General features: G+C 49.9%; 1 protein-coding gene across 7 annotated transcripts in view; it reads left to right on the top strand.

The window, feature by feature from the left end:
- The window catches only part of SYVN1 (synoviolin 1), a 50,737-nt gene extending 26,101 nt beyond the window's left edge, over positions 1-24,636 (top strand). For 3 of the 7 annotated variants that reach the window (XM_085535131.1, XM_085535134.1, XM_085535128.1), the window contains 10 exons: positions 1,944-2,070; positions 5,203-5,302; positions 6,811-6,876; positions 10,714-10,830; positions 10,949-11,100; positions 15,167-15,286; positions 17,983-18,090; positions 21,093-21,279; positions 22,433-22,518; positions 22,600-24,636. In XM_085535131.1, the coding sequence (XP_085391257.1) occupies positions 1,944-2,070; positions 5,203-5,302; positions 6,811-6,876; positions 10,714-10,830; positions 10,949-11,100; positions 15,167-15,286; positions 17,983-18,090; positions 21,093-21,279; positions 22,433-22,518; positions 22,600-22,712 (1,176 nt within the window). In that variant the 3' untranslated portion in view covers positions 22,713-24,636. Of the gene's footprint in view, positions 1-1,943; positions 2,071-5,202; positions 5,303-6,810; positions 6,877-10,713; positions 10,831-10,948; positions 11,101-15,166; positions 15,287-17,982; positions 18,091-19,905; positions 19,985-20,234; positions 20,369-21,092; positions 21,280-22,432; positions 22,519-22,599 lie in introns of those variants that run through there. The other 4 variants (XM_085535129.1, XM_085535132.1, XM_085535135.1 and 1 more) reach the window with 4 other exon arrangements.
- Positions 24,637-27,445: the final 2,809 nt, after the last annotated feature.

Here is a 27,445-nt window from a genome sequence, read left to right as displayed (position 1 = left end):
CCCCCATTATTTCCCCTATATCCCTCCCCTATATCCCCCATTATTCCCCTATATCCCCCATTATTTCCCTATATCCCCCCATTATTTCCCTATATCCCCCCATTATTTCCCTATATCCCCCCATTATTTCCCTATATCCCCCATTATTTCCCCTATATCCCCCATTATTTCCCCTATATCCCCCATTATTTCCCCTATACCCCATATTCCCCTATATCCCCCATTATTTCCCCTATATCCCCCCATTATTTCCCCTATATCCCCCCATTATTTCCCCTATATCCCCCATTATTTCCCCTATATCCCCCATTATTTCCCCTATATCCCCCATTATTTCCCCTATATCCCCCATTATTTCCCCTATATCCCCCATTATTTCCCCTATATCCCCCATTATTTCCCCTATATCCCCCATTATTTCCCCTATACCCCCATTATTTCCCCTATATCCCCCATTATTTCCCCTATATCCCCCATTATTTCCCCTATATCCCCCATTATTTCCCCTATATCCCCCATTATTTCCCCTATATCCCCCATTATTTCCCCTATATTCCCCCATTATTTCCCCTATATCCCCCCATTATTTCCCCTATATCCCCCATTATTTCCCCTATATCCCCCATTATTTCCCCTATATCCCCCATTATTTCCCCTATATCCCCCATTATTTCCCCTATATCCCCCCATTATTTCCCCTATATCCCCCCATTATTTCCCCTATATCCCCCATTATTTCCCCTATATCCCCCATTATTTCCCCTATATCCCCCATTATTTCCCCTATATCCCCCATTATTTCCCCTATATCCCCCATTATTTCCCCTATATCCCCCCATTATTTCCCCTATATCCCCCATTATTTCCCCTATATCCCCCATTATTTCCCCTATATCCCCCATTATTTCCCCTATATCCCCCATTATTTCCCCTATATCCCCCATTATTTCCCCTATATCCCCCATTATTTCCCCTATATCCCCCATTATTTCCCCTATATCCCCCATTATTTCCCCTATATCCCCCATTATTTCCCCTATATCCCACATTATTTCCCCTATATCCCCCATTATTTCCCCTATATCCCCCATTTCCCCTATATCCCCCCATTATTTCCCCTATATCCCCCCATTATTTCCCCTATATCCCCCATTATTTCCCCTATATCCCCCCATATTTCCCCTATATCCCCCCATTATTTCCCCTATATCCCCCATTTCCCCTATATCCCCCCATTTCCCCTATATCCCCCATTTCCCCTATATCCCCCCATTTCCCCTATATCCCCCATTTCCCCTATATCCCCCCATTATTTCCCCTATATCCCCCATTATTTCCCCTATATCCCCCCATTATTTCCCCTATATCCCCCCATGTCCCCTATATCCCCCCATTTCCCCTATATCCCCCCATTATTTCCCCTCTATCCCCCATTATTTCCCCTCTATCCCCCATTATTTCCCCTATATCCCCCCTTATTTCCCCTATATCCCCCCATTATTTCCCCTATATCCCCCCATTATTTCCCCTATATCCCCCCATTATTTCCCCTATATCCCCCATTATTTCCCCTATATCCCCCATTATTTCCCCTCTATCCCCCCATTATTTCCCCTATATCCCCCCATTATTTCCCCTATATCCCCCATTATTTCCCCTATATCCCCCATTATTTCCCCTATATCCCCCATTATTTCCCCTATATCCCCCATTATTTCCCCTATATCCCCCATTATTTCCCCTATATCCCCCATTATTTCCCCTATATCCCCCATTATTTCCCCTATATCCCCCATTATTTCCCCTATATCCCCCATTATTTCCCCTATATCCCCCATTATTTCCCCTATATCCCCCATTATTTCCCCTATATCCCCCATTATTTCCCCTATATCCCCCCATTTCCCCTATATCCCCCATTATTTCCCCTATATCCCCCATAGTACGCCATACTGCTGACCATGGTGCTGACCATCTTCATCAAGTACGTCCTTCACTCCATTGACCTGCACAACGACAACCCCTGGGACAGCAAGGCCGTCTACATGCTCTACACCGAGCTCTTCACCGGTATTAATAGGGTTTTTTGCCCATTTTTCCCCTTTTTCACCCCATTTTTAGGGTCGTTTGGGTCCTATGAGGGTCATCCATAAGGGTGGATATAGGGGTTCTGAATAGGAAATCCCAATTGGGTTATGGACAGCAAGGCCGTCTACATGCTCTACACCGAGCTCTTCACCGGTATTAATAGGGTTTTTTTGCCCTTTTTTCCCCTTTTTCACCCCATTTTTAGGGTCGTTTGGGCCCTATGAGGGTCAGTGGGTCATCATTAAAGGGGGATATAGGGGTTCTAAAGGGCAAATCCCAATTGGGTTCGGGACAGCAAGGCCGTCTACATGCTCTACACCGAGCTCTTCACCGGTATTAATAGGGTTTTTTGCCCTTTTTTCCCCTTTTTCACCCCATTTTTAGGGTCGTTTGGGTCCTATGTTGGTCAGTAATTCATCATTAATTGGGTATATAGGGGTTCTGAATAGGAAATCCCAATTGGGTTAGGGACAGCAAGGCCGTCTACATGCTCTACACCGAGCTCTTCACCGGTATTAATAGGGTTTTTTGCCCTTTTTTCCCCTTTTTCACCCCATTTTTAGGGTCGTTTGGGCCCTACATGGGTCAATGTGTCATCATTAAGGGGGGATATAGGGGTTCTAAAGGGCAAATCCCAATTGGGTTAGGGACAGCAAGGCCGTCTACATGCTCTACACTGAGCTCTTCACTGGTATCAATAGGGTTTTTTGCCCATTTTTCCCCTTTTTCACCCCATTTTTAGGGTCGTTTGGGCCCTACATGGGTCAATGTGTCATCATTAAGGGGGGATATAGGGGTTCTGAATGGGAAATCCCAATTGGGTTATGGGTTCCTTATGGGTTCCTTATGGGTTCCTTACAGGTTCCTTACGGGTTCCTTACGGGTTCCTTATGGGTTCCTTATGGGTTTCTTATGGGTTCCTTATGGGTTCCTTATGGGTTTCTTACGGGTTTCTTATGGGTTCATTGGGTTCCTTATGGGTTCCTTATGGGTTCCTTATGGGTTCCTTATGGGTTCCTTATGGGTTTCTTATGGGTTTCTTATGGGTTTCTTATGGGTTTCTTATGGGTTCCTTATGGGTTCCTTATGGGTTCCTTATGGGTTTCTTACGGGTTTCTTATGGGTTCATTGGGTTCCTTATGGGTTCCTTATGGGTTCCTTATGGGTTCCTTATGGGTTCCTTATGGGTTCCTTATGGGTTTCTTATGGGTTTCTTATGGGTTCCTTATGGGTTCCTTATGGGTTCCTTATGGGTTCCTTATGGGTTCATTGGGTTCCTTATGGGTTTCCTTATGGGTTTCTTATGGGTTCCTTATGGGTTCCTTATGGGTTCCTTATGGGTTCCTTATGGGTTCCTTATGGGTTTCTTATGGGTTCCTTATGGGTTCCTTATGGGTTCCTTATGGGTTCCTTATGGGTTCGTTGGGTTCCTTATGGGTTCCTTATGGGTTCCTTATGGGTTCCTTATGGGTTCCTTATGGGTTCATTGGGTTCCTTATGGGTTCATTGGGTTCCTTATGGGTTTCTTATGGGTTCCTTATGGGTTCCTTATGGGTTCCTTATGGGTTCCTTATGGGTTTCTTATGGGTTCATTGGGTTCCTTATGGGTTCCTTATGGGTTCCTTATGGGTTCCTTATGGGTTCCTTATGGGTTCATTGAGTTCCTTATGGGTTCCTTATGGGTTCGTTGGGTTCCTTATGGGTTCCTTATGGGTTCCTTATGGGTTCCTTATGGGTTCATTGGGTTCCTTATGGGTTCCTTATGGGTTCCTTATGGGTTTCTTATGGGTTCCTTATGGGTTTCTTATGGGTTCCTTATGGGTTCCTTATGGGTTCCTTATGGGTTTCTTATGGGTTCCTTATGGGTTTCTTATGGGTTTCTTATGGGTTTCTTATGGGTTTCTTATGGGTTTCTTATGGGTTTCTTATGGGTTCCTTATGGGTTCCTTATGGGTTTCTTACGGGTTTCTTATGGGTTCATTGGGTTCCTTATGGGTTCCTTATGGGTTCCTTATGGGTTCCTTATGGGTTCCTTATGGGTTTCTTATGGGTTTCTTATGGGTTCCTTATGGGTTCCTTATGGGTTCCTTATGGGTTTCTTATGGGTTCCTTATGGGTTCCTTATGGGTTTCTTATGGGTTCCTTATGGGTTCCTTATGGGTTTCTTATGGGTTCCTTATGGGTTCCTTATGGGTTCCTTATGGGTTTCTTATGGGTTCCTTATGGGTTCCTTATGGGTTCCTTATGGGTTCCTTATGGGTTCCTTATGGGTTCCTTATGGGTTCATTGGGTTCCTTATGGGTTCATTGGGTTCCTTATGGGTTTCTTATGGGTTCCTTATGGGTTCCTTATGGGTTCCTTATGGGTTCCTTATGGGTTTCTTATGGGTTCATTGGGTTCCTTATGGGTTCCTTATGGGTTCCTTATGGGTTCCTTATGGGTTCCTTATGGGTTCGTTGGGTTCCTTATGGGTTCCTTATGGGTTCCTTATGGGTTCCTTATGGGTTCATTGGGTTCCTTATGGGTTCCTTATGGGTTCCTTATGGGTTTCTTATGGGTTCCTTATGGGTTTCTTATGGGTTCCTTATGGGTTCCTTATGGGTTCCTTATGGGTTTCTATGGGTTTCTTATGGGTTCATTGGGTTCCTTATGGGTTTCCTTATGGGTTTCCTTATGGGTTTCCTTATGGGTTCCTTATGGGTTCCTTATGGGTTCCTTATGGGTTCCTTATGGGTTCATTGGGTTTATTATGGGTTCCTTATGGGTTCATTGGGTTTCTTATGGGTTCCTTATGGGTTTCTTATGGGTTCCTTATGGGTTCATTGGGTTCCTTATGGGTTCCTTATGGGTTCCTTATGGGTTCCTTATGGGTTCCTTATGGGTTTCTTATGGGTTCCTTATGGGTTCCTTATTGGTTCCTTATGGGTTCCTTATGGGTTCATTGAGTTCCTTATGGGTTCCTTATGGGTTCATTGGGTTTTGTTGACCCCACTGTCGATCATTTGGGGTTTGTTGGACCCCAACCCACCGCGGTTCATCCCCATCCCATATAAGGACACTTGGGGTCCCTTTGAGCCCCATTTCCACCCCATAGGAGCCTCTTTTCCCCCATAGGGTTCATTAAGGTCATCCTATACATGGCCTTCATGACCATCATGATCAAGGTCCACACCTTCCCCCTCTTCGCCATCCGCCCCATGTACCTGGCCATGAGGTGAGTCCCCGATCCCAATAGATCCCAATAGATCCCAATAGATCCCAATAGATCCCTGATCCCAACCCCAGTTAATCCCAATAGGTCCCAATGAATCACAATGGGTCCCTGATCCCAACCCCAGTTGATCCCAGTGGGTCCCAGTAGATCCCTGATCCCGATCCCAATGAATCCCAATAGATTCCAATAGATCACTGATCCCAGTTGATCCCAATGGATCCCTGATCCCAACCCCAGTTGACCCCAATAGATCCCGGATCCCAATTGATCCCAATGGATCCCAGATCCCAACCCCAGTTGACCCCAATAGATCCCGGATCCCAATTGATCCCAATGGATCCCAGATCCCAACCCCAGTTGATCCCAGTGGGTCCCAATAGATTCCGGATCCTGACCCCAATAGATCCCTGATCCCAATGGATCCCAATGGATCCCAGATCCCAACCCCAGTTGATCCCAATGGGTCTCAATAAGTCCCAATTGGTCCCAACAGATCCCTGATCCCGACCCCAGTTGATCCCAATAGGTCCCAATAGATCCCTGACCCAACCCCAGTGGACCCCAATAGATTCCGGATCCAGACCCCAATAGATCCCGATGGATCCCTGATCCCAACCCCAGTTGACCCCAATGGATCCATGGCCCCAATGGATCCTCACCTCAATGGGACACCCCCCCCCCCCCCATTGGGATTTCCAATCCCCCCTATGGGACCCCCACCCCAATGGTACCCCAATAACCCCCTATGGGACCCCAATAACCCCCCATGGGACCCCAATAACCCCCTATGGGACCCCAATAACCCCCTATGGGACCCCAATAACCCCCTATGGGACCCCAATCTCCCCCATGGGACCCCAATAACCCCCTATGGGACCCCAATAACCCCTTATGGGACCCCAATAACCCCCTATGGGACCCCAATAACCCCCATGGGACCCCAATAACCCCCTATGGGACCCCAATAACCCCTATGGGACCCCAGTAACCCCTATGGGACCCCAGTAACCCCTATGGGACCCCAATCTCCCCTATGGGACCCCAATAACCCCCTATGGGACCCCAATAACCCCCATGGGACCCCAATAACCCCCATTGGGACCCCAATAACCCCCATGGGACCCTAATAACCCCCCTATGGGACCCCAATAACCCCCCTATGGGACCCCAATAACCCCCCTATGGGACCCCAATCTCCCCCATGGGACCCCAATAACCCCATTGGGACCCCAATAACCCCCTATGGGACCCCAATAACCCCCCATGGGACCCCAATAACCCCCATGGGACCCCAATAACCCCCATGGGACCCCCACCCCATTGGGACCCCAATAACCCCCTATGGGACCCCAATAACCCCCAATGGGACCCCAATCCCCCCCATGGGACCCCAATAACCCCTATGGGACCCCAATAACCCCCCATGGGACCCCAATAACCCCCCATGGGACCCCAATCTCCCCTATGGGACCCCAATAACCCCCTATGGGACCCCCCCCCCATTGCAGGCAGTTCAAGAAGGCGGTGACGGACGCCATCATGTCTCGTCGCGCCATCCGCAACATGAACACGCTGTGAGTTGGGGGGCAATCGTCCCTATGGGGTGGGTTTGGGGTCGGGATGGTTTTGGGTTGGATTTGGGGTGGATTTGGGGTGTTTTTGGGGTTGGATTTGGGGTCATTTTGGGGTAAATTTGGGTTGGATTTGGGGTCAGGGTGGTTTGTTTGGGGTTGGATTTGGGGTGGTTTTGGGTTGGATTTGGGGTCATTTTGGGTTGGATTTGGGGTCATTTTGGGTTGGATTTGGGGTGTTTTTGGGTTGGATTTGGGGACATTTTGGGGTAGTTTTGGGGTGGATTTGGGGTCAGGGTGGTTTTGGGTTGGATTTGGGGTGGATTTGGGGTGGTTTTGGGATGGATTTGGGGTGGTTTTGGGTTGGATTTGGGGTCATTTTGGGGTGGTTTTAGGCTCATTTTGGGTCATTTTGGGTTGGATTTGGGGTCATTTTGGGGTGGTTTTAGGCTCATTTTGGGTCATTTTGGGTTGGATTTGGGGTCTTTTTGGAGTGGATTTGGGGTGATTTTGGGTTGGATTTGGGGTAGTTTTGGGGTGGATTTGGGGTCATTTTGGGGTGATTTTCACGTTGGATTTGGGGTGGAATTGGGGTTGGGCTCATTTTGGGTTGGATTTGGGGTGATTTTGGGTTGGATTTGGGGTGATTTTGGGTTGGATTTGGGGTAGTTTTGGGCTGGATTTGGGGTGGATTTGGGGTCGGGGTGGGTTTGGGTTGGATTTGGGGTCTTTTTGGAGTGGATTTGGGGTCATTTTGGGTTGGATTTGGGGTAGTTTTGAGGTGGATTTGGGGTCATTTTGGGGTGGTTTATGGTCATTTTGGGCTGGATTTGGGCTCATTTTGGTTGGTTTTGGGGTGGGTTTGGGGTCGGGGTGGGTTTGGGGTGGATTTGGGGTCATTTTGGGGTGGTTTTGGGGTGGATTTGGGTTGGAATTGGGGTCGGGGTGGGTTTGGGGTCGTTATGGGGTGGGTTTGGGGTGTTATGGGGTGGGTTTGGGGTGTTATGGGGTGGGTTTGGGGTCGTTACGGGGTGGGTTTGGGGTCGGGATGGGGTGGGTTTGGGGTCGTTATGGGGTGGGTTTGGGGTCGTTACGGGGTGGGTTTGGGGTGTTATGGGGTGGGTTTGGGGTCGTTGTGGGGTGGGTTTGGGGTCGTTACGGGGTGGGTTTGGGGTGTTATGGGGTGGATTTGGGGTCGTTATGGGGTGGGTTTGGGGTCGCTATGGGGTGGATTTGGGGTCGTTATGGGGTGGGTTTGGGGTCAGGATGGGGTGGGTTTGGGGTCAGGATGGGGTGGGTTTGGGGTCCCTATGGGGTGGGTTTGGGGTCGTTGTGGGGTGGGTTTGGGGTCATTATGGGGTGGGTTTGGGGTCGTTATGGGGTGGATTTGGGGTCGTTATGGGGTGGGTTTGGGGTCCCTATGGGGTGGGTTTGGGGTCGTTATGGGGTGGGTTTGGGGTCGGGGTGGGTTTGGGGTCGTTACGGGGTGGGTTTGGGGTCGTTATGGGGTGGGTTTGGGGTGGATTTGGGGTTATTTTGGGTTGGATTTGGGGTCATTTTGGGGTAGTTTTGGGGTGGATTTGGGGTGGATTTGGGGTCGGGGTGGGTTTGGGTTGGATTTGGGCTCATTTTGGGGTGGTTTTGGGTTGAATTTGGGGTGGTTTTGGGGTCAGGGTAGTTTTGGGGTTGTTTTGGGTTGGATTTGGGGTTGGGATGGTTTTGGGTTGGATTTGGGCTCATTTTGGGGTGGTTTTGGGCTCATTTTGGGGTCATTTTGGGGTGGATTTGGGCTGGATTTGGGGTGGATTTGGGGTCGGGATGGTTTTGGGTTGGATTTGGGCTCATTTTGGGCTGGATTTGGGATGGTTTTGGGTTGGATTTGGGCTCATTTTGGGCTGGATTTGGGATGGTTTTGGGTTGGATTTGGGCTCATTTTGGGGTGGTTTTGGGTTGGATTTGGGGTGGGTTTGGGGTCGGGTGGGTTTGGGGTGGATTTGGGGTCATTTTGAGGTGGTTTTGGGGTGGATTTGGGATGGTTTTGGGTTGGATTTGGGGTCATTTTGGGGTGGTTTTGGGGTGGATTTCGGGTGGATTTGGGGTCAGGGTGGTTTTGGGTTGGATTTGGGGTGGATTTGGGGTGGTTTTGGGTTGGATTTGGGGTCTTTTTGGGGTGGTTTTGGGTTGGATTTGGGCTCATTTTGGGGTCGGGGTGGATTTGGGTTGGATTTGGGGTGGATTTGGGGTTGTTTTGGGGTTATTTTGGGTTGGATTTGGGGTCAGGATGGTTTTGGGTTGGATTTGGGCTCATTTTGGGGTCGGGATGATTTGGGTTGGATTTGGGGTGGATTTGGGGTTGTTTTGGGGTTATTTTGGGTTGGATTTGGGGTCAGGATGGTTTTGGGTTGGATTTGGGCTCATTTTGGGGTCAGGGTGGTTTTGGGTTGGATTTGGGGTCAGGGTGGTTTTGGGTTGGATTTGGGGTGGATTTGGGGTCAGGATGGTTTTGGGTTGGATTTGGGGTCAGGGTGGGTTTGGGTTGGATTTGGGGTCTTTTAGGGTTGGATTTGGGGTGATTTTGGGTTGGATTTGGGGTAGTTTTGGGCTGGATTTGGGGTCATTTTGGGTTGGATTTGGGATGGTTTTGGGTTGGATTTGGGGTCAGGGTGGGTTTGGGTTGGATTTGGGGTCTTTTTGGAGTGGATTTGGGCTGGTTTTGGGCTGGATTTGGGGTCAGGGTGGTTTTGGGTTGGGTTTGGGGTCATTTTGGGGTGGGTTTGGGTTGGATTTGGGGTCGGGGTGGGTTTGGGGTGGGTTTGGGTTGGATTTGGGGTCTTTTAGGGTTGGATTTGGGGTGATTTTGGGTTGGATTTGGGGTAGTTTTGAGGTGGATTTGGGGTCATTTTGGGCTGGATTTGGGGTCATTTTGGGGTGGTTTGGGGCTGGATTTGGGATGGTTTTGGGTTGGATTTGGGGTCAGGGTGGGTTTGGGTTGGATTTGGGGTCTTTTTGGAGTGGATTTGGGGTAGTTTTGAGGTGGATTTGGGGTCATTTTGGGGTGGTTTAGGGTCATTGTGGGCTCATTTTGGGTTGGATTTGTCTCATTTTGGGCTGGATTTGGGGTCAGGATGGTTTTGGGTTGGTTTTGGGTTGGATTTGGGGTAGTTTGGGGCTGGATTTGTCTCATTTTGGGGTGGTTTTGGAGTGGATTTGGGATCATTTTGGGTTGGATTTGGGCTGGATTTGGGGTCGGGATGGTCTTGGGGTGCATTTAGGGTTGTTTTTGGGCTGGTTTACTGTCATTTTGGGTTGGATTTGGGGTCAGGATGGTTTTGGGTTGGTTTTGGGTTGGATTTGGGGTAGTTTTGGGCTGGATTTGTCTCATTTTGGGTTGATTTAGGCTCATTTTGGGGTGGTTTTGGGTTGGATTTGGGCTCATTTTGGGCTGGATTTGTCTCATTTTGGGGTGGTTTCGGCTCATTTTGGGGTCATTTTGGGTTGGATTTGGGCTCATTTTGGGCTGGATTTGGGCTGGATTTGGGGTCGGGATGTTTTTGGGTTGGTTTGGGGCTGGTTTTGTCTCATTTTGGGTTGGATTTGGGCTGGATTTGGGGTGGATTTGGGGTCGGGATGGTCTTGGGGTGCATTTAGGGTTGTTTTTGGGTTGGATTTGGGCTCATTTTGGGCTGGATTTGGGGTCAGGATGGTTTTGGGTTGTTTTTGGGTTGTTTTTGTCTCATTTTGGGCTGGATTTGTCTAAATTTGGGCCGGATTTGTCTCATTTTGGGCTGTTTTTGTCTCATTTTGGGGCTGAATCTCCCCTTTTATCCCCTTACATCCCAGTTACCCCGATGCCACCCCGGAGGAGCTTCAATCCATGGACAACGTCTGCATCATCTGCAGGGAAGAAATGGTGACGGGGGCCAAACGTCTGCCCTGCAACCACATCTTCCACACCAGGTTTGTAGGGCCGTTATGGGGTCCCCTATTGAAGGTTATGGGGTCCATGGGGTTAATATGGGGTCCATGGGGTTAATATGGGGTCCATGGGGTTAATAGGGTCTCTGTGTTGTAACAGCTGCCTGAGGTCGTGGTTCCAGAGGCAGCAGACCTGCCCCACGTGTAGGATGGATGTTCTTCGTGCTTCCCTCCCCCCACAACCTCAACCCGAAGCTGCTGAGCAGAACCCGGCCCCCCCACAAAACCCCCCGGGGGCTCAGCCCCAAAACTGTGAGCGGCCCAAATGGGTTTTCCTTATTGGGTCTGGGGTCCCTTTGGGGCTATGGGGTCCTTTTAGGGCTATGGGGTCCCTTTAGGGTTAAGGGCTATGGGGTCCCTTTAGGGCTATGGGACCCCTTTAGGGCTATGGGGTCCCTTTGGGGCTATGGGGTCCCTTTAGGGCTATGGGGTCCCTTTAGGGCTATAGGACCCCCTTTGGGGCTCAGGGCTATGGGGTCCCTTTGGGGCTATAGGACCCCCTTTGGGGCTCAGGGTTATGGGGTCCCTTTGGAGCTATGGGGTCCCTTTAGGGCTATAGGATCCCTTTAGGGTTAAGGGATATAGGGTCCCTATGGGGTTATGGGGACCCTTTAGGGCTATGGGGTCCCTTTGGGGCTATGGGGTCCCTTTGGGGTTGTGGGTCCTTTTAGGGCTGTGGGGTCCCGAAGCTGCTGAGCAGAACCCGGCCCCCCCCCAAAACCCCCCGGGGGCTCAGCCCCAAAACTGTGAGCGGCTCGAATGGGTTGGCCTTATTGGGGTCTGGGGTCCCTTTGGGGTTATAGGATCCCTTTGGGGCTATGGGGTCCCTTTAGGGCTATAGGATCCTTTTGGGGGGCTATGGGGTCCCTTTAGGGTTAAGGCATATAGGGTCCCTATGGGGTTATGGGGTCCCTGTAGGGCTATAGGATCCCTTTGGGGCTCAGGGCTATGGGGTCCCTTTGGGGCTATGGGGTCCTGTTGGGGCTATGGGGTCTCTCTAGGGCTATGGGGTCCCTTTGGGGTTATAGGATCCCTTTGGGGTTATGGGGTCCCTTTAGCGCTATAGGATCCCTTTGGGGCTATAGGATCCCTTTAGGGTTAAGGGCTATGGGGTCCCTTTGGGGCTGTGGGGTCCCTTTAGGGTTAAGGGCTATGGGGTCCCTTTGGGGCTATGGGGTCCTTTTAGGGCTATGGGGTCCCTTTAGGGTTAAGGGCTATGGGGTCCCTTTGGGGCTATGGGGTCCTTTTAGGGCTATGGGGTCCCTTTAGGGTTAAGGGCTATGGGGTCCCTTTGGGATTCGGGGCTATGTGGTCCTTTTGGGGTTGTGGGGTCCCTTTGGGGTTATGGGGTCCCTTTAGGGTTAAGGGCTATGGGGTCCCTTTGGGGCTATGGGGTCCCTTTGGGGCTATGGGGTCCCTTTGGGGCTATGGGGTCCCTTTAGGGCTATGGGGTCCCTTTGGGGTTATAGGATCCCTTTAGGGTTAAGGGCTATAGGATCCTTTTGTGTCTATGGGGTCCCTTTGGGATTCAGGGCTATGGGGTCCCTTAGTGTCTATGGGGTCCCTTAGTGTCTATGGGGTCCCTTAGTGTCTATGGGGTCCCTTTGTGTCTATGGGGTCCCTTTGTGTCTATGGGGTCCCTTTAGGGCTATGGGGTCCCTTTGGGGCTTATGGGGTCCCTTTGTGGCTATGGGGTCCCTTTAGGGTTAAGGGCTATAGGATCCCTTTGGGGCTCAGGGCTATGGGGTCCCTTTGGGGCTATGGGGTCCCTTTAGGGCTGTAGGACCCCCTTTGGGGTTATGGGGTCCCTTTGGGGTTATGGGGTCCCTTTTGGGGTTATGGGGTCCCTTTAGGGCTATAGGACCCCCTTTAGGGCTATGGGGTCCTTTTGAGGTTGTGGGGTCCTTTTAGGGCTATAGGGTCCCTTTGGGGCTATAGGATCCCTTTAGGGCTATGGGGTCCCTTTGGGGTTATAGGATCCCTTTAGGGTTAAGGGCTATGGGGTCCCTTTTGGGGCTATGGGGTCCATTTAGGGCTATAGGATCCCTTTGGGGCTATGGGGTCCCTTTGGGGCTATGGGGTCCCTTTGGGGCTCAGGGCTATGGGGTCCCTTTAGGGCTATGGGGTCCCTTTGGGGTTATGGGGTCCCTTTGGGGCTGTGGGTCCTTTTAGGGCTGTGGGGTCCCGAAGCTGCTGAGCAGAACCCGGCCCCCCCCCAAAACCCCCCGGGGGCTCAGCCCCAAAACTGTGAGCGGCCCGAATGGGTTGTCCTTATTGGGGTCTGGGGTCCCTTTGGGGTTATAGGATCCCTTTGGGGGGCTATGGGGTCCCTTTGGGGGGCTATGGGGTCCCTTTGGGGCTATGGGGTCCCTTTGGGGGGCTATGGGGTCCCTTTAGGGCTATAGGATCCCTTTAGGGCTATAGGGTCCCTTTAGGGTTAAGGGCTATGGGGTCCCTTTGGGGCTATGGGGTCCCTTTAGGGCTATGGGACCCCTTTAGGGCTATGGGGTCCCTTTGTGTCTATGGGGTCCCTTTAGGGTTAAGGGCTATGGGGTCCCTTTGGGGCTATGGGGTCCCTTTAGGGCTATGGGGTCCCTTTATGTCTATGGGATCCCTTAGTGTCTATGGGGTCCCTTTGTGTCTATGGGGTCCCTTTATGTCTATGGGGTCCCTTTATGTCTATGGGGTCCCTTTGTGTCTATGGGGTCCCTTTATGTCTATGGGGTCCCTTTATGTCTATGGGGTCCCTTTGTGTCTATGGGGTCCCTTAGTGTCTATGGGGTCCCTTTGTGGCTATGGGGTCCCTTAGTGTCTATGGGGTCCCTTTGTGGCTATGGGGTCCCTTAGTGTCTATGGGGTCCCTTTGTGGCTATGGGGTCCCTTTATGTCTATGGGGTCCCTTTAGGGCTATAGGATCCCTTAGTGTCTATGGGGTCCCTTAGTGTCTATGGGGTCCCTTAGTGTCTATGGGGTCCCTTAGTGTCTATGGGGTCCCTTAGTGTCTATGGGGTCCCTTTGTGTCTATAGGATCCCTTTGTGTCTATGGGGCCCTTTGTGTCTATGGGGCCCTTTGTGTCTATGGGGCCCTTTGTGTCTATGGGGTCCCTTTAGGGCTGTGGGTCCCTTAGTGTCTATGGGGTCCCTTAGTGTCTATGGGGTCCCTTTGTGGCTATGGGGTCCCTTTAGGGCTATGGGGTCCCTTTAGGGCTATAAGGTCCCTTTGTGTCTATGGGGTCCCTTTGTGGCTATGGGGTCCCTTTAGGGTTAAGGGCTATGGGGTCCCTTTGTGTCTATGGGGTCCCTTTATGTCTATGGGGTCCCTTAGTGTCTATGGGGTCCCTTTGTGGCTATGGGGTCCCGTAGTGTCTATGGGGTCCCTTAGTGTCTATGGGGTCCCTTAGTGTCTATGGGGTCCCTTTGTGTCTATGGGGTCCCTTAGTGTCTATGGGGTCCCTTTATGGCTATAGGATCCCTTAGTGTCTATGGGGTCCCTTAGTGTCTATGGGGTCCCTTAGTGTCTATGGGGTCCCTTTGTGTCTATGGGGTCCCTTTAGGGCTATGGGGTCCCTTTAGGGCTATAGGATCCCTTAGTGTCTATGGGGTCCCTTAGTGTCTATGGGGTCCCTTAGTGTCTATGGGGTCCCTTAGTGTCTATGGGGTCCCTTTGTGGCTATGGGTCCCTTAGTGTCTATGGGGTCCCTTTATGGCTATGGGGTCCCTTTGGTGCTATGGGGTCCCTTAGTGTCTATGGGGTCCCTTTGTGGCTATGGGGTCCCTTTGTGTCTATGGGGTCCCTTTGTGTCTATGGGGTCCCTTAGTGTCTATGGGGTCCCTTTATGGCTATAGGATCCCTTAGTGTCTATGGGGTCCCTTAGTGTCTATGGGGTCCCTTTAGGGCTATAGGATCCCTTTGTGTCTATGGGGTCCCTTTGTGTCTATGGGGTCCCTTTGTGTCTATGGGGTCCCTTTGTGTCTATGGGGTCCCTTAGTGTCTATGGGGTCCCTTTGTGTCTATGGGGTCCCTTTGTGTCTATGGGGTCCCTTTAGGGCTATAGGATCCCTTTGTGTCTATGGGGTCCCCTTTGTGTCTATGGGGTCCCTTAGTGTCTATGGGGTCCCTTAGTGTCTATGGGGTCCCTTTATGGCTATGGGGTCCCTTTGTGTCTATGGGGTCCCTTTGTGTCTATGGGGTCCCTTTAGGGTTAAGGGCTATAGGATCCCTTTGTGTCTATGGGGTCCCTTTGGGATTCAGGGCTATGGGGTCCCTTTAGGGCTATGGGACCCCATAGTGTCTCTAACCCCTCTGACCCCATTACAGTCCCGCAGGGGATGCTGCCCCCTTTTCCCCCTGGGCTGTTCCCATTCTGGCCCCCCATGGCTCCGTTCCCTCCAATGCCCGGAGCACACGGACCCCAAAACCCCGACAGCCCCACAGCAGGTGAGTCCGACCCACATCAAACCCCATTACTATTATGGGGTCATTGACACCCCATTGACACCCCATTAACACCCATTAACATCCTACCCACATCAAACCCCATTACTATTATGGGGTCATTGACACCCCATTAACATCCGACCCACATCAAACCCCATTACTGTTATGGGGTCATTGACACCCCATTAACACCCATTAACACCCATTAACATCCGACCCACATCAAACCCCATTACTATTATAGGGTCATTCACACCCCATTAACATCCGACCCACATCAAACCCCATTACTATTATGGGGTCATTGACACCCCATTAACACCCCATTAACACCCATTAACATCCGACCCACATCAAACCCCATTACTCTTATGGGGCCATTGACACCCCATTAACACCCATTAACATCCGACCCACATCAAACCCCATTACTATTATGGGGTCATTGACACCCCATTGACACCCCATTAACATCCGACCCACATCAAACCCCATTACTATTATGGGGTCATTGACACCCCATTGACACCCCATTAACATCCGACCCACATCAAACCCCATTACTATTATGGGGTCATTGACACCCCATTGACACCCCATTAACATCCGACCCACATCAAACCCCATTACTATTATGGGGTCATTGACACCCCATTGACACCCCATTAACATCCGACCCACATCAAACCCCATTACTATTATGGGGTCATTGACACCCCATTAACACCCCATTGTGACCCCATTAACCCCCATTAACCCTCATTATACCCCATTAAGACCCATTAACACCCCATTGTGACCCCATTAACACCCCATAAAACCCCATTAAACCCTATTAAGACCCCATTAAACCCCATTAACCCTTATTAAACCCCTTTAAGACCCATTAACACCCCATTAAACCCCATTAACACCCATTAAACCCCATTAAACCCCATTAACACCCCATTGTGACCCCATTGAATGCCATTAACACCCATTAAACCCAATTAGCCCCCATTAACCCCATTAAAACCCCATTGTGACCCTATAAAACCCCATTAAAACCCCATTAACCCCATTGTGACCCTATTAAACCCCATTAACCCCATTGTGACCCCATTAACCCTCATTAAGCCACATTAACACCCATTAACAACCAATTGTGACCCCATTAACCCCATTATACCCCATTAACACCCCATTGTGACCCCATTAAACCACATTAAAACCCTATTAAACCCCATTAACCCTCATTAAACCCCATTAGCCCCCATTAAACCCCATAAAACCCCATTAGCCCCCATTAAACCCCATTAACACCCCATTGTGACCCCATTAAACCCCATAAAACCCCATTAAACCCCATTAACCCTTATTAAACCCCTTTAAGACCCATTAACACCCCATTAAACCCCATTAACACCCATTAAACCCCATTAAGACCCCATTAACACCCCATTGTGACCCCATTGAATGCCATTAACACCCATTAAACCCAATTAGCCGCCATTAAACCCCATTAAAACCCCATTAAACCCCATTAAGACCCATTAACACCCCATTGTGACCCCATTAACCCCCATTAAACCCCATTAAGACCCATTAACACCCCACTGTGACCCCATTAACACCCCATAAAACCCCATTAACCCCATTGTGACCCCATTAAAACCCCATTAACCCCATTGTGACCCCATTAACCCCCATTAAACCCCATTAAACCCCATAAAACCTCATTAACCCCATTGTGACCCTATTAAACCCCATTAAACCCTATTGTGACCCTATTAAACCCCATTAACCCCATTGTGACCCTATTAAACCCCATTAACCCCATTGTGACCCTATAAAACCCCATTAAAACCTCATTAACCCCATTGTGACCCTATTAAACCCCATTAACCCCATTGTGACCCCATTAACCCCCATTAACCCCCATTGTGACCCCATTAACCCCCATTAACCCCCATTGTGACCCTATTAAACCCCATTAACCCCATTGTGACCCCATTAACCCCCATTAGCCCCATTGTGACCCTATTAACCCCATTAACCCCCATTAAACCCCATAAAACCCCATTAACACCCCATTGTGACCCTATTAAACCCCATTAAACCCCATTAAACCCCATTAAACCCATTGTGACCCTATAAAACCCCATTAAACCCCATTAACACCCCATTGTGACCCTATTAAACCCCATTAACCCCATTGTGACCCCATTTAAACCCCATTAACCCCATTGTGACCCTATTAAACCCCATTAACCCCATTGTGACCCCATTAAAACCCCATTAACACCCCATTGTGACCCCATAAAACCCCATTAGCCCCCATTAAAACCCCATTAATGCCCCATTGTGACCCTATTAAACCCCATTAACCCCATTGTGACCCCATAAAACACCATTAAAACCCCATTAACCCCATTGTGACCCTATTAAACCCCATTAAAATCCCATTAACCCCATTGTGACCCCATTAAACCCCATTAACCCCATTAACCCCCATTAACCCCATTGTGACCCCATTAAACCCCATTAACCCCATTGTGACCCTATTAAACCCCATTAGCCCCATTGTGACCCCATTAAACCCCATTAACCCCATTGTGACCCCATTAACTCCCATTAACCCCCATTAAACCCCATTAAACCCCATTAACCCCATTGTGACCCTATTAAACCCCATTAACCCCATTGTGACCCTGCAGCCTCCACCAGATCCGGGGACGGTGGCTCCGGGTCGGACGGAACCGCGGCAGCTCCGGGTTTTGTGCTGCCCCCCCCCTGGATGGGGCTGCCATGGCCACCCCTATTCGGTCAGTGACTGTGGGGTTATGGGGCGGGTTATGGGGTTATAGGGGGGTTATGGGGCAGGTTATGGGGTTTGGGGTCAGGTTATGGGGTTTGGGGTCAGGTTATGGGGTTATGGGGCAGCTTATGGGGTTTTGGGGTTATGGGGCAGGTTATGGGGTTTGGGGTCAGGTTATGGGGTTATAGGGTCAGGTTATGGGGTTTGGGGTCAGGTTATGGGGTTATGGGGCAGGTTATGGGGTTTGGGGTCAGGTTATGGGGTTATGGGGGCAGGTTATGGGGGTTTGAGGGCAGGTTATGGGGGTTTGGGGGGGTTATGGGGTCAGGTTATGGGGTTTGGGGGCAGGTTATGGGGTTATGTGGGGGTTTGGGGTCAGGTTATGGGGTTTGGGGTCAGGTTATGGGGTTATGTGGGGGTTTGGGGTCAGGTTATGGGGTTTTGGTGCAGGTTATGGGGTTTTCGGGGGGTTTGGGGTCAGGTTATGGGGTTATGGGGGGTTTGGGGTCAGGTTATGGGGTTTTGGGGTCAGGTTATGGGGTTATAGGGTCAGGTTATGGGGTTTGGGGTCAGGTTATGGGTTTTGGGGTCAGGTTATGGGGTTTTGGGGGGGTTTGGGGTCAGGTTATGGGGTTTGGGGGCAGGTTATGGGATTATGGGGCAGGTTATGGGGTTTGGGGTCAGGTTATGGGGTTTGGGGGCAGCTTATGGGGTTTGGGGTCAGGTTATGGGGTTTTGGGGGGGGTTTGGGGTCAGGTTATGGGGTTTGGGGTCAGGTTATGGGATTATGGGGGGTTTGGGGTCAGGTTATGGGGTTTTGGGGGGGGTTTGGGGTCAGGTTATGGGGTTATGGGGGGTTTGGGGTCAGGTTATGGGGTTTTGGGGGGTTTGGGGTCAAGTTATGGGGTTTGGGGGCAGCTTATGGGGTTTGGGGGCAGGTTATGGGGTTTGGGGGCAGGTTATGGGGTTATAGGGGGGTTATGGGGTCAGGTTATGGGGTTATGGGGGGGTTATGGGGTTTTGGGGGGTTTTGGGGTCAGGTTATGGGGTTATGGGGTCAGGTTATGGGGTTATAGGGTCAGGTTATGGGGTTTTGGGGGGGTTTGGGGTCAGGTTATGGGGTTTGGGGTCAGGTTATGGGGTTTTGGGGTCAGGTTATGGGGTTATAGGGTCAGGTTATGGGGTTTTGGGGGGGTTTGGGGTCAGGTTATGGGGTTTGGGGTCAGGTTATGGGGTTTTGGGGGGGTTTGGGGTCAGGTTATGGGGTTATGGGGGGGTTTGGGGTCAGGTTATGGGGTTTTGGGGGGGTTTGGGGTCAGGTTATGGGGTATTATGGGGGGGGGGGGGTTGGGGTTTTCCCCCAATAACCCCATAGGATCCCATATACCCCCAGGTCTGCCCCCGATGCTGGTGCCCCCCACTGGCTTTGCTGGGCTCACAGTGGATGAGCTGTTCCCATTATCCCCTGATAACCCCATAATAAACCCATATAACCCCATTACCCCCCATATAACCCCATATAACCCATTAATCCTATATGATCCTATATAACCCCCAGGTCTGCCCCTGATGCCTGTCCCCCCCGCTGGCTTTGCTGGCCTTACAGACGATGAGTTACTGGCCATGGAGGGACACGATCCCATATAACCCCATATAACCCCATATAACCCCATATAACCCCATATAACCCCATATAACCCCATATAACCCCATATAACCCCATATACCCCAATATAACCCCATATACCCCCATATACCCCCATATAACCCCATTAATCCTATATGATCCTATATGATCCCATATAACCCTATATGATCCCAGGTCTCCCCCCGATGCCTGTCCCCCCCGCTGGCTTTGCCGGCCTTACAGACGATGAGTTACTGGCCATGGAGGGACACGATCCCATATAACCCCATATAACCCCATATAACCCCATAATAACCCCATAATAACCCCATATAACCCTATAATATCCCATATACCCAGGTCTCCCCCCGATGCCTGTCCCCCCCTCTGGCTTTGCCAGCCTTACAGACGATGAGTTACTGGCCATGGAGGGACACGATCCCATATAACCCCATATAACCCCATTAATCCTATATGATCCTATTAATCCCATATTACCCTATATGATCCCATATAACCCCCAGGTCTCCCCCCGATGCCGGTTCCCCCCGCTGGCTTTGCTGGGCTCACAGACGATGAGCTGTTGGCCATGGAGGGACACGAGCGGCAGCTGATCCATATAACCCCATATGATTCCATATAACCCCATATGATCCCATATACCCCCATATAATCCCATATAACCCCATATAACCCCGTATAACCCTATATAACCCCATAATAACCCCATAATAACCCCATAATACCCCCATATACCCCCATATACCCCCATATAACCCCATATAACCCCATATAACCCCATACAACCCCATACAACCCCATATAGACCCCATATAACCCCATATAACCCCATTAATCCCATATGATCCCATATAACCCCATATAACCCCATATAACCCCATATAACCCCATATACCCCCCATATAACCCCATTATACCCCCATATAACCCCATATAACCCCATATAACCCCATAATAACCCCATATAACCCTATATAACCCCATAATAACCCCATATACCCCCATATAACCCTATAATATCCCATATACCCAGGTCTCCCCCCGATGCCGGTTCCCCCCGCTGGCTTTGTGGGTCTCACTGATGACGAGTTACTGGCCATGGAGGGACACGAGCGGCAGCTGATCCATATAACCCCATATAACCCCATTAATCCTATATGATCCTATTAATCCTATATAATCCTATATGATCCCAGGTCTCCCCCCGATGCCTGTTCCCCCCGCTGGCTTTGCGGGTCTCACTGATGACGAGCTGTTGGCCATGGAGGGACACGAGCGGCAGCTGATCCATATAACCCCATATAACCCCATATAACCCCATATGATCCTATTAATCCTATATAACCCTATATAACCCCCAGGTCTCCCCCCGATGCCGGTTCCCCCCGCTGGCTTTGCGGGTCTCACTGATGACGAGTTACTGGCCATGGAGGGACACGAGCGTCGTCACGTCGAGGCCCGTCTGCAGTGTCTGCACAACATCCACACGCTGCTGGACGCCGCCATGCTGCAGATCAACCAGTACCTCACCGTCATGGGACATATAGGGTCTGTAATGGGGTATATAGGGTCAGTTATAGGGTATGGGGTCAGTTATAGGGCCGCCATGGTGCAGATCAACCAGTACCTCACCGTCATGGGACATATAGGGTATGAGATATAGGGTATATAGGGTGTATGGGGTGTATGGGGGCAGTTATAGGGCCGCCATGGTGCAGATCAACCAGTACCTCACTGTCATGGGACATATAGGGTCTGTAATGGGGTATGGGGTGTATGGGGTGTGTAATGGGGTCTGTAATGGGGTATGGGGTGTATGGGGTCAGTTATAGGGTATATGGGGTGTATGGGGTCAGTTATAGGGTATATGGGGTATATGGGGTCAGTTATAGGGCCGCCATGGTGCAGATCAACCAGTACCTGACCGTCATGAGCCATATAGGGTCAGTTATAGGGTATGGGGTGTATGGGGTGTGTAATGGGGTCTGTAATAGGGTATGGGGTGTATGGGGTCAGTTATAGGGTATGGGATCAACTATGGGGTGTATGGGGTCAGTTATAGGGTATGGGGGCATCAATGGGGCCACCATGATGCAGATCAACCAGTACCTGACCATCATGGGCAATATAGGGTATGGAGTCTTATAGGGTCAGTTATAGGGTATGGGGTGTATGGGGTCTGTAATAGGGTTGGGGTCAATGTTTGGGGTCAATGATGGGATTGTGGTGAAGGTTTGGGGTCCCCATCGGGGTTGGGATTGGGGTCGCTGTTGGGGATGGGGTCCCCAATGGGGTCATTGATGGGGTATTGGGGTCAGTAATGGGGTTGGGGTCAATGTTTGGGGTCAGTAATAGGGTCAGTGATGGGGTTGGGGTCCCCATTGGGGTTGGGTTCAATGTTTGGGGTCAGTAATAGGGTTGGGGTCAGTGATGGGGTTGGGGTCAGTAATAGGGTTGGGGTCACCAATGGGGTCAGTAATAGGGTTGGGGTCAGTAATGGGGTTGGGGTCCCAGCCTGGTAAAACCCCATTAGCTTTAGGATCAACCTTTATGGGGTCCTGATGGGATCCATTGGGGGGGGGGGGGGTCAACTTCGGGGGTCCATAAAGCCTTAATGATTAGGATTAATAATCATTAATTATTAGGATTAATTATCATTAATTATTAGGATTAATTATCATTAATTATATCCCCCCCCCAGCTCCCCCCGTCCCACCCCCCAAACCCCCCCCCACGACCCCCCCCCTCCATCAGCCCCCACAGACGGCAGCACTTCGCCTCCCCCAGGTACGTTAAACCCCCCCCTTAATTAACCCTAATTAACCCCTTAATTAACCCCTAATTAACGCGGGTTAATGTCCCCCATAGGGGATGCTGGTGAGGAAGAGGAGGATGATGAAGGGGAGCCCAACGCGGCCGAGCTGCGACGGCGGCGCCTGCAGAAACTGGGGGGGGCTGGGCCACCCCCCACCCCACAGTGACCCCATAGGGGTTATATGGGATATAGGGGGTCCCAATGGGGTTATATGGGATATGGGGGTTATATGGGATATGGGGGGTCCCAATGGGCTTATATGGGATATGGGGGGTTATATGGGATATGGGGGGGCTTATATGGGATATGGGGGTTATATGGGATATGGGGGGGGTCCCACCCCACAATGACCCCATAGGGGGTTATATGGGATATGGGGGGTTATATGGGCTTATATGGGATATGGAGGGGATTATATGGGCTTATATGGGATATGGGGGGGGTCCCACCCCACATTGACCCCATAGGGGGGTTATATGGGATATGGGGGGGCTTATATGGGGTATGGGGGGGGTCCTACCCCACAATGACCCCATAGGGGGGTTGTATGGGATATGGGGGGTTATATGGGATATGGGGGGGGTCCTACCCCACAGTGACCCCATAGGGGGGTTATATGGGATATGGGGGGTTATATGGGATATGGGGGGTTATATGGGATATAGGGGGCTTATATGGGATATGGGGGTTATATGGGATATGGGGGTTATATGGGGTATGGGGGGTTATATGGGATATGGGGAGGCTTATATGGGATATGGGGGGGGTCCCACCCCACAATGACCCCATAGGGGGCAAATATGGGATATGGGGGGGGTCCCACCCTACATTGACCCCACTGGGGGCTTATATGGGGCCAGACCCCCCAACTGACCCCATAGAGGGCTTATATGGGATATGGGGGGGATTATATGGGATATGGGGGATTATATGGGATATGGGGGATTATATGGGATATGGGGGATTATATGGGATATGGGGGCTTATATGGGATATGAGGGGGTCCCAATGGGCTTATATGGGATATTGGGGGGGTCCCGCCCCATATTAACCCCATTGTGGGCTTATATGGGGGGGGTCCCACCCCACAGTGACCCCATAGGGGGATTATATGGGATATGGGGGGGCTTATATGGGATATGGGGGGGGTCCCGCCCCACATTGACCCCATTGAGGGGAGGGGTCCCTAATGCACCCCCCCAGTCCCTAACACCCCCCCCACCCCCATAGTGACCCCATAGAGGGATTATATGGGATATAGGGGCTTATATGGGATATATAACCCCATAGGATCCCATTACCCCCTATAGGATCCCATATAACCCCATAGGATCCCATTACCCCCCATATAACCCCATAGGATCCCATATAACCCCATAGGATCCCATTACCCCCCATAGGATCCCATATAACCCCATAGGATCCCATTACCCCCCATATAACCCCATAGGATCCCATTACCCCCCATAGGATAACAAAGAACTCTCAGGGATAAACAATGGATGGGGGGGGGGGGAGCCACAATTTGGGGCCAAAAAGTGACGATTTGGGGTCAGAAATGGGGCAAAAACCACCAAAAAAGGGTCATTTTGGGGGGGGAAATTGAGCCAATTTGGGGTAGATTGAGCCCAAAATGGGGGGGTTGAATAAAATGGGGCTGAATTGGGGTTTAATTGCCCCCTAATTAAGGGTATTAATGGCTTAATTAATGAGTTAATTAAGCAGCCTGGGGGGGGGGGGGGGGGCAGAAATTAACATTTTTGAAGCCTATTTTTTCCCATTTTCTCGCTTTTTAAGCCCATTTTGGAGCCTGTTCTGAGTGGGAATCTCAGTTTTGGGGTGATTTAAAGGGGGGGGGAGGGTCATTTTGGGGCTATTTCCCCTATTTCCATCATTTTGGGGACCCCAAAAACGCCTCGTTTCACCCCAAAATCCCTTTATCCCACCCCATAAACTTAAAGGGGGGGATGTTATGGGGTGGGGGGGGGGTTAATTGTTATTTAATATGTAAATAATGTATAAATTTTTTCATAGCTTAATTGTAAATAGGGCCAATAAAGGTGAGTTGGAAGGGCTGAAATGCCCCAAAATCGTCTCGTTTCACCCCATTTTGTGCCCTATAAACCCCATTAGGGACCCATAAACCCCATTTGGATCCCATAGACCCCATTAGGGTCCCATAAACCCTATTAGGGGCCCTTAAACCCCATTTGGGTCCCTTAAACCCCCATTAGGGTCCCTTAAAACCCATTTAGGATCCCATAGACCCCATTTAGGATCCCATAAAACCCCATTAGGATCCCATAAAACCTCATTAGGGTCCCATAAACCCCATTAGGGTCCTTGAAACCCCATTAGGGTCCCATAAACCCCATTAGGGACCCATAAACCCCATTTGGGTCCCTTAAACCCCATTTGGGTCCCTTAAACCCCATTTGGGGTCCCTTAAAACCCCATTTGGATCCCATAAACCCCATTTTGTGCCCTTTGAACCCCATTTAGGGCCCTTGAAACCCCATTTGGGTCCTTTAAACCCCATTTAGGATCCCATAAACCTCATTTGGGTCCTTTAAAACCCACTTTGTGCCCTTGAAACCCCATTTGGATCCCCTATAAACCCCATTTGGGTACTTTAAACCCCATTTGGGATCCCATAAACCTCATTTGGGTCCCTTAAAACCCCATTTGTGCTCTTAAACCCCATTTGGATCCCCTATAAACCCCATTTAGATCCCATAAACCCCATTTGGGATCCCATAAACCCCATTTGGGGTCCCTTAAAACCCACTTTGTGCCCTCAAAACCCCATTTAGGATCCCATAAACCCCACTTTGTGCCCTTGAAACCCCATTGGGATCCCCTATAAACCCCATTTAGATCCCTTAAACCCCATTTGGGATCCCTTTAAACCCCATTTGGGTCCTTTAAACCCCATTTAGGACCCCATAAACCTCATTTGGGTCCCTTAAAACCCACTTTGTGCCCATAAAGCCCCATTTGGATCCCCTATAAACCCCATTTGGGGTCCCATAAACCCCATTTGGGGTCCCTTAAAACCCACTTTGTGCCCTCAAAACCCCATTTAGGATCCCATAAACCCCACTTTGTGCCCTTGAAACCCCATTTGGATCCCCTATAAACCCCATTTGGGTCCCTTAAAACCCCATTTGGGATCCCATAAATCCCATTTGGGTCCTTTAAAACCCACTTTGTGCCCATAAAACCCCATTTGGATCCCATAAAACCCCATTTGGATCAATAAAACCCCATTTGGATCCCATAAAACCCCATTTGGATCCCATAAAACCCCATTTGGATCCCTTAAAACCCCATTTGGATCCCATAAAACCCCATTTGGATCCTTTAAAACCCCATTTGGATCCCATAAAACCCCATTTGGATCCCATAAAACCCCATTTGGATCCCATAAAAACCCATTTGGATCCCATAAAAACCCATTTGGATCCCTTAAAACCCCATTTTTATCCCTTAAAACCCCAATTGGATCCGATAAAACCCCATTTAGACCCCATAAAACCCCGTTTGGATCCCATAAAACCCCATTTGGATCCCATAAAACCCCATTTGGATCCCTTAAAACCCCATTTGGATCCTATAAAACCCCATTTGGATCCATAAAACCCCATTTGGATCCATAAAACCCCATTTGGATCCCATAAAACCCCATTTGGATCCCATAAAACCCCATTTGGATCCTATAAAACCCCATTTGGATCCCATAAAACCCCGTTTGGATCCCATAAAACCCCATTTGGATCCCATAAAACCCCATTTGGATCCCTTAAAACCCCATTTGGATCCTATAAAACCCCATTTGGATCCATAAAACCCCATTTGGATCCCATAAAACCCCATTTGGATCCCTTAAAACCCCATTTGGATCCCATAAAACCCCATTTGGATCCCTCAAAACCCCATTTTGTGTCCTTAAAACCCCATTTGGATCCCATAAAACCCCATTTGGATCCATAAAACCCCATTTGGATCCCATAAAACCCCATTTGGATCCCTTAAAACCCCATTTGGATCCATAAAACCCCATTTGGATCCATAAAACCCCATTTGGATCCATAAAACCCCATTTGGATCCCTTAAAACCCCATTGGGATCCTTAAAACCCCATTGGGATCCCATAAAACCCCATTTGGATCCCATAAAACCCCATTTGGATCCATAAAACCCCATTTGGATCCCATAAAACCCGATTTGGATCCCTTAAAACCCCATTTGGATCCCATAAAACCCCATTTGGATCCATAAAACCCCATTTGGATCCCTTAAAACCCCATTTGGATCCTATAAAACCCCATTTGGATCCCATAAAACCCCATTTGGATCCATAAAACCCCATTTGGATCCCATAAAACCCCATTTGGATCCCTTAAAACCCCATTTGGATCCCATAAAACCCCATTTGGATCCCATAAAACCCGATTTGGATCCCATAAAACCCCATTTGGATCCCATAAAACCCCATTTGGATCCATAAAACCCCATTTGGATCCCTTAAAACCCCATTTGGATCCATAAAACCCCATTTGGATCCCATAAAACCCCATTTGGATCCCTTAAAACCCCATTTGGATCCATAAAACCCCATTTGGATCCCATAAAACCCCATTTGGATCCCTTAAAACCCCATTGGGATCCTTAAAACCCCATTGGGATCCCATAAAACCCCATTTGGATCCCATAAAACCCCATTTGGATCCATAAAACCCCATTTGGATCCCATAAAACCCGATTTGGATCCCTTAAAACCCCATTTGGATCCCATAAAACCCCATTTGGATCCCTTAAAACCCCATTTGGATCCTATAAAACCCCATTTGGATCCCATAAAACCCCATTTGGATCCATAAAACCCCATTTGGATCC

This window comes from Coturnix japonica, unplaced genomic scaffold, assembly GCF_054131305.1.
Source record: "Coturnix japonica strain WE unplaced genomic scaffold, WE-NBRP24 Scf109, whole genome shotgun sequence".
In the NCBI taxonomy this organism is placed as follows: domain Eukaryota; kingdom Metazoa; phylum Chordata; class Aves; order Galliformes; family Phasianidae; genus Coturnix; species Coturnix japonica.
This window is presented reverse-complemented; position numbering and strand designations above follow the sequence as displayed.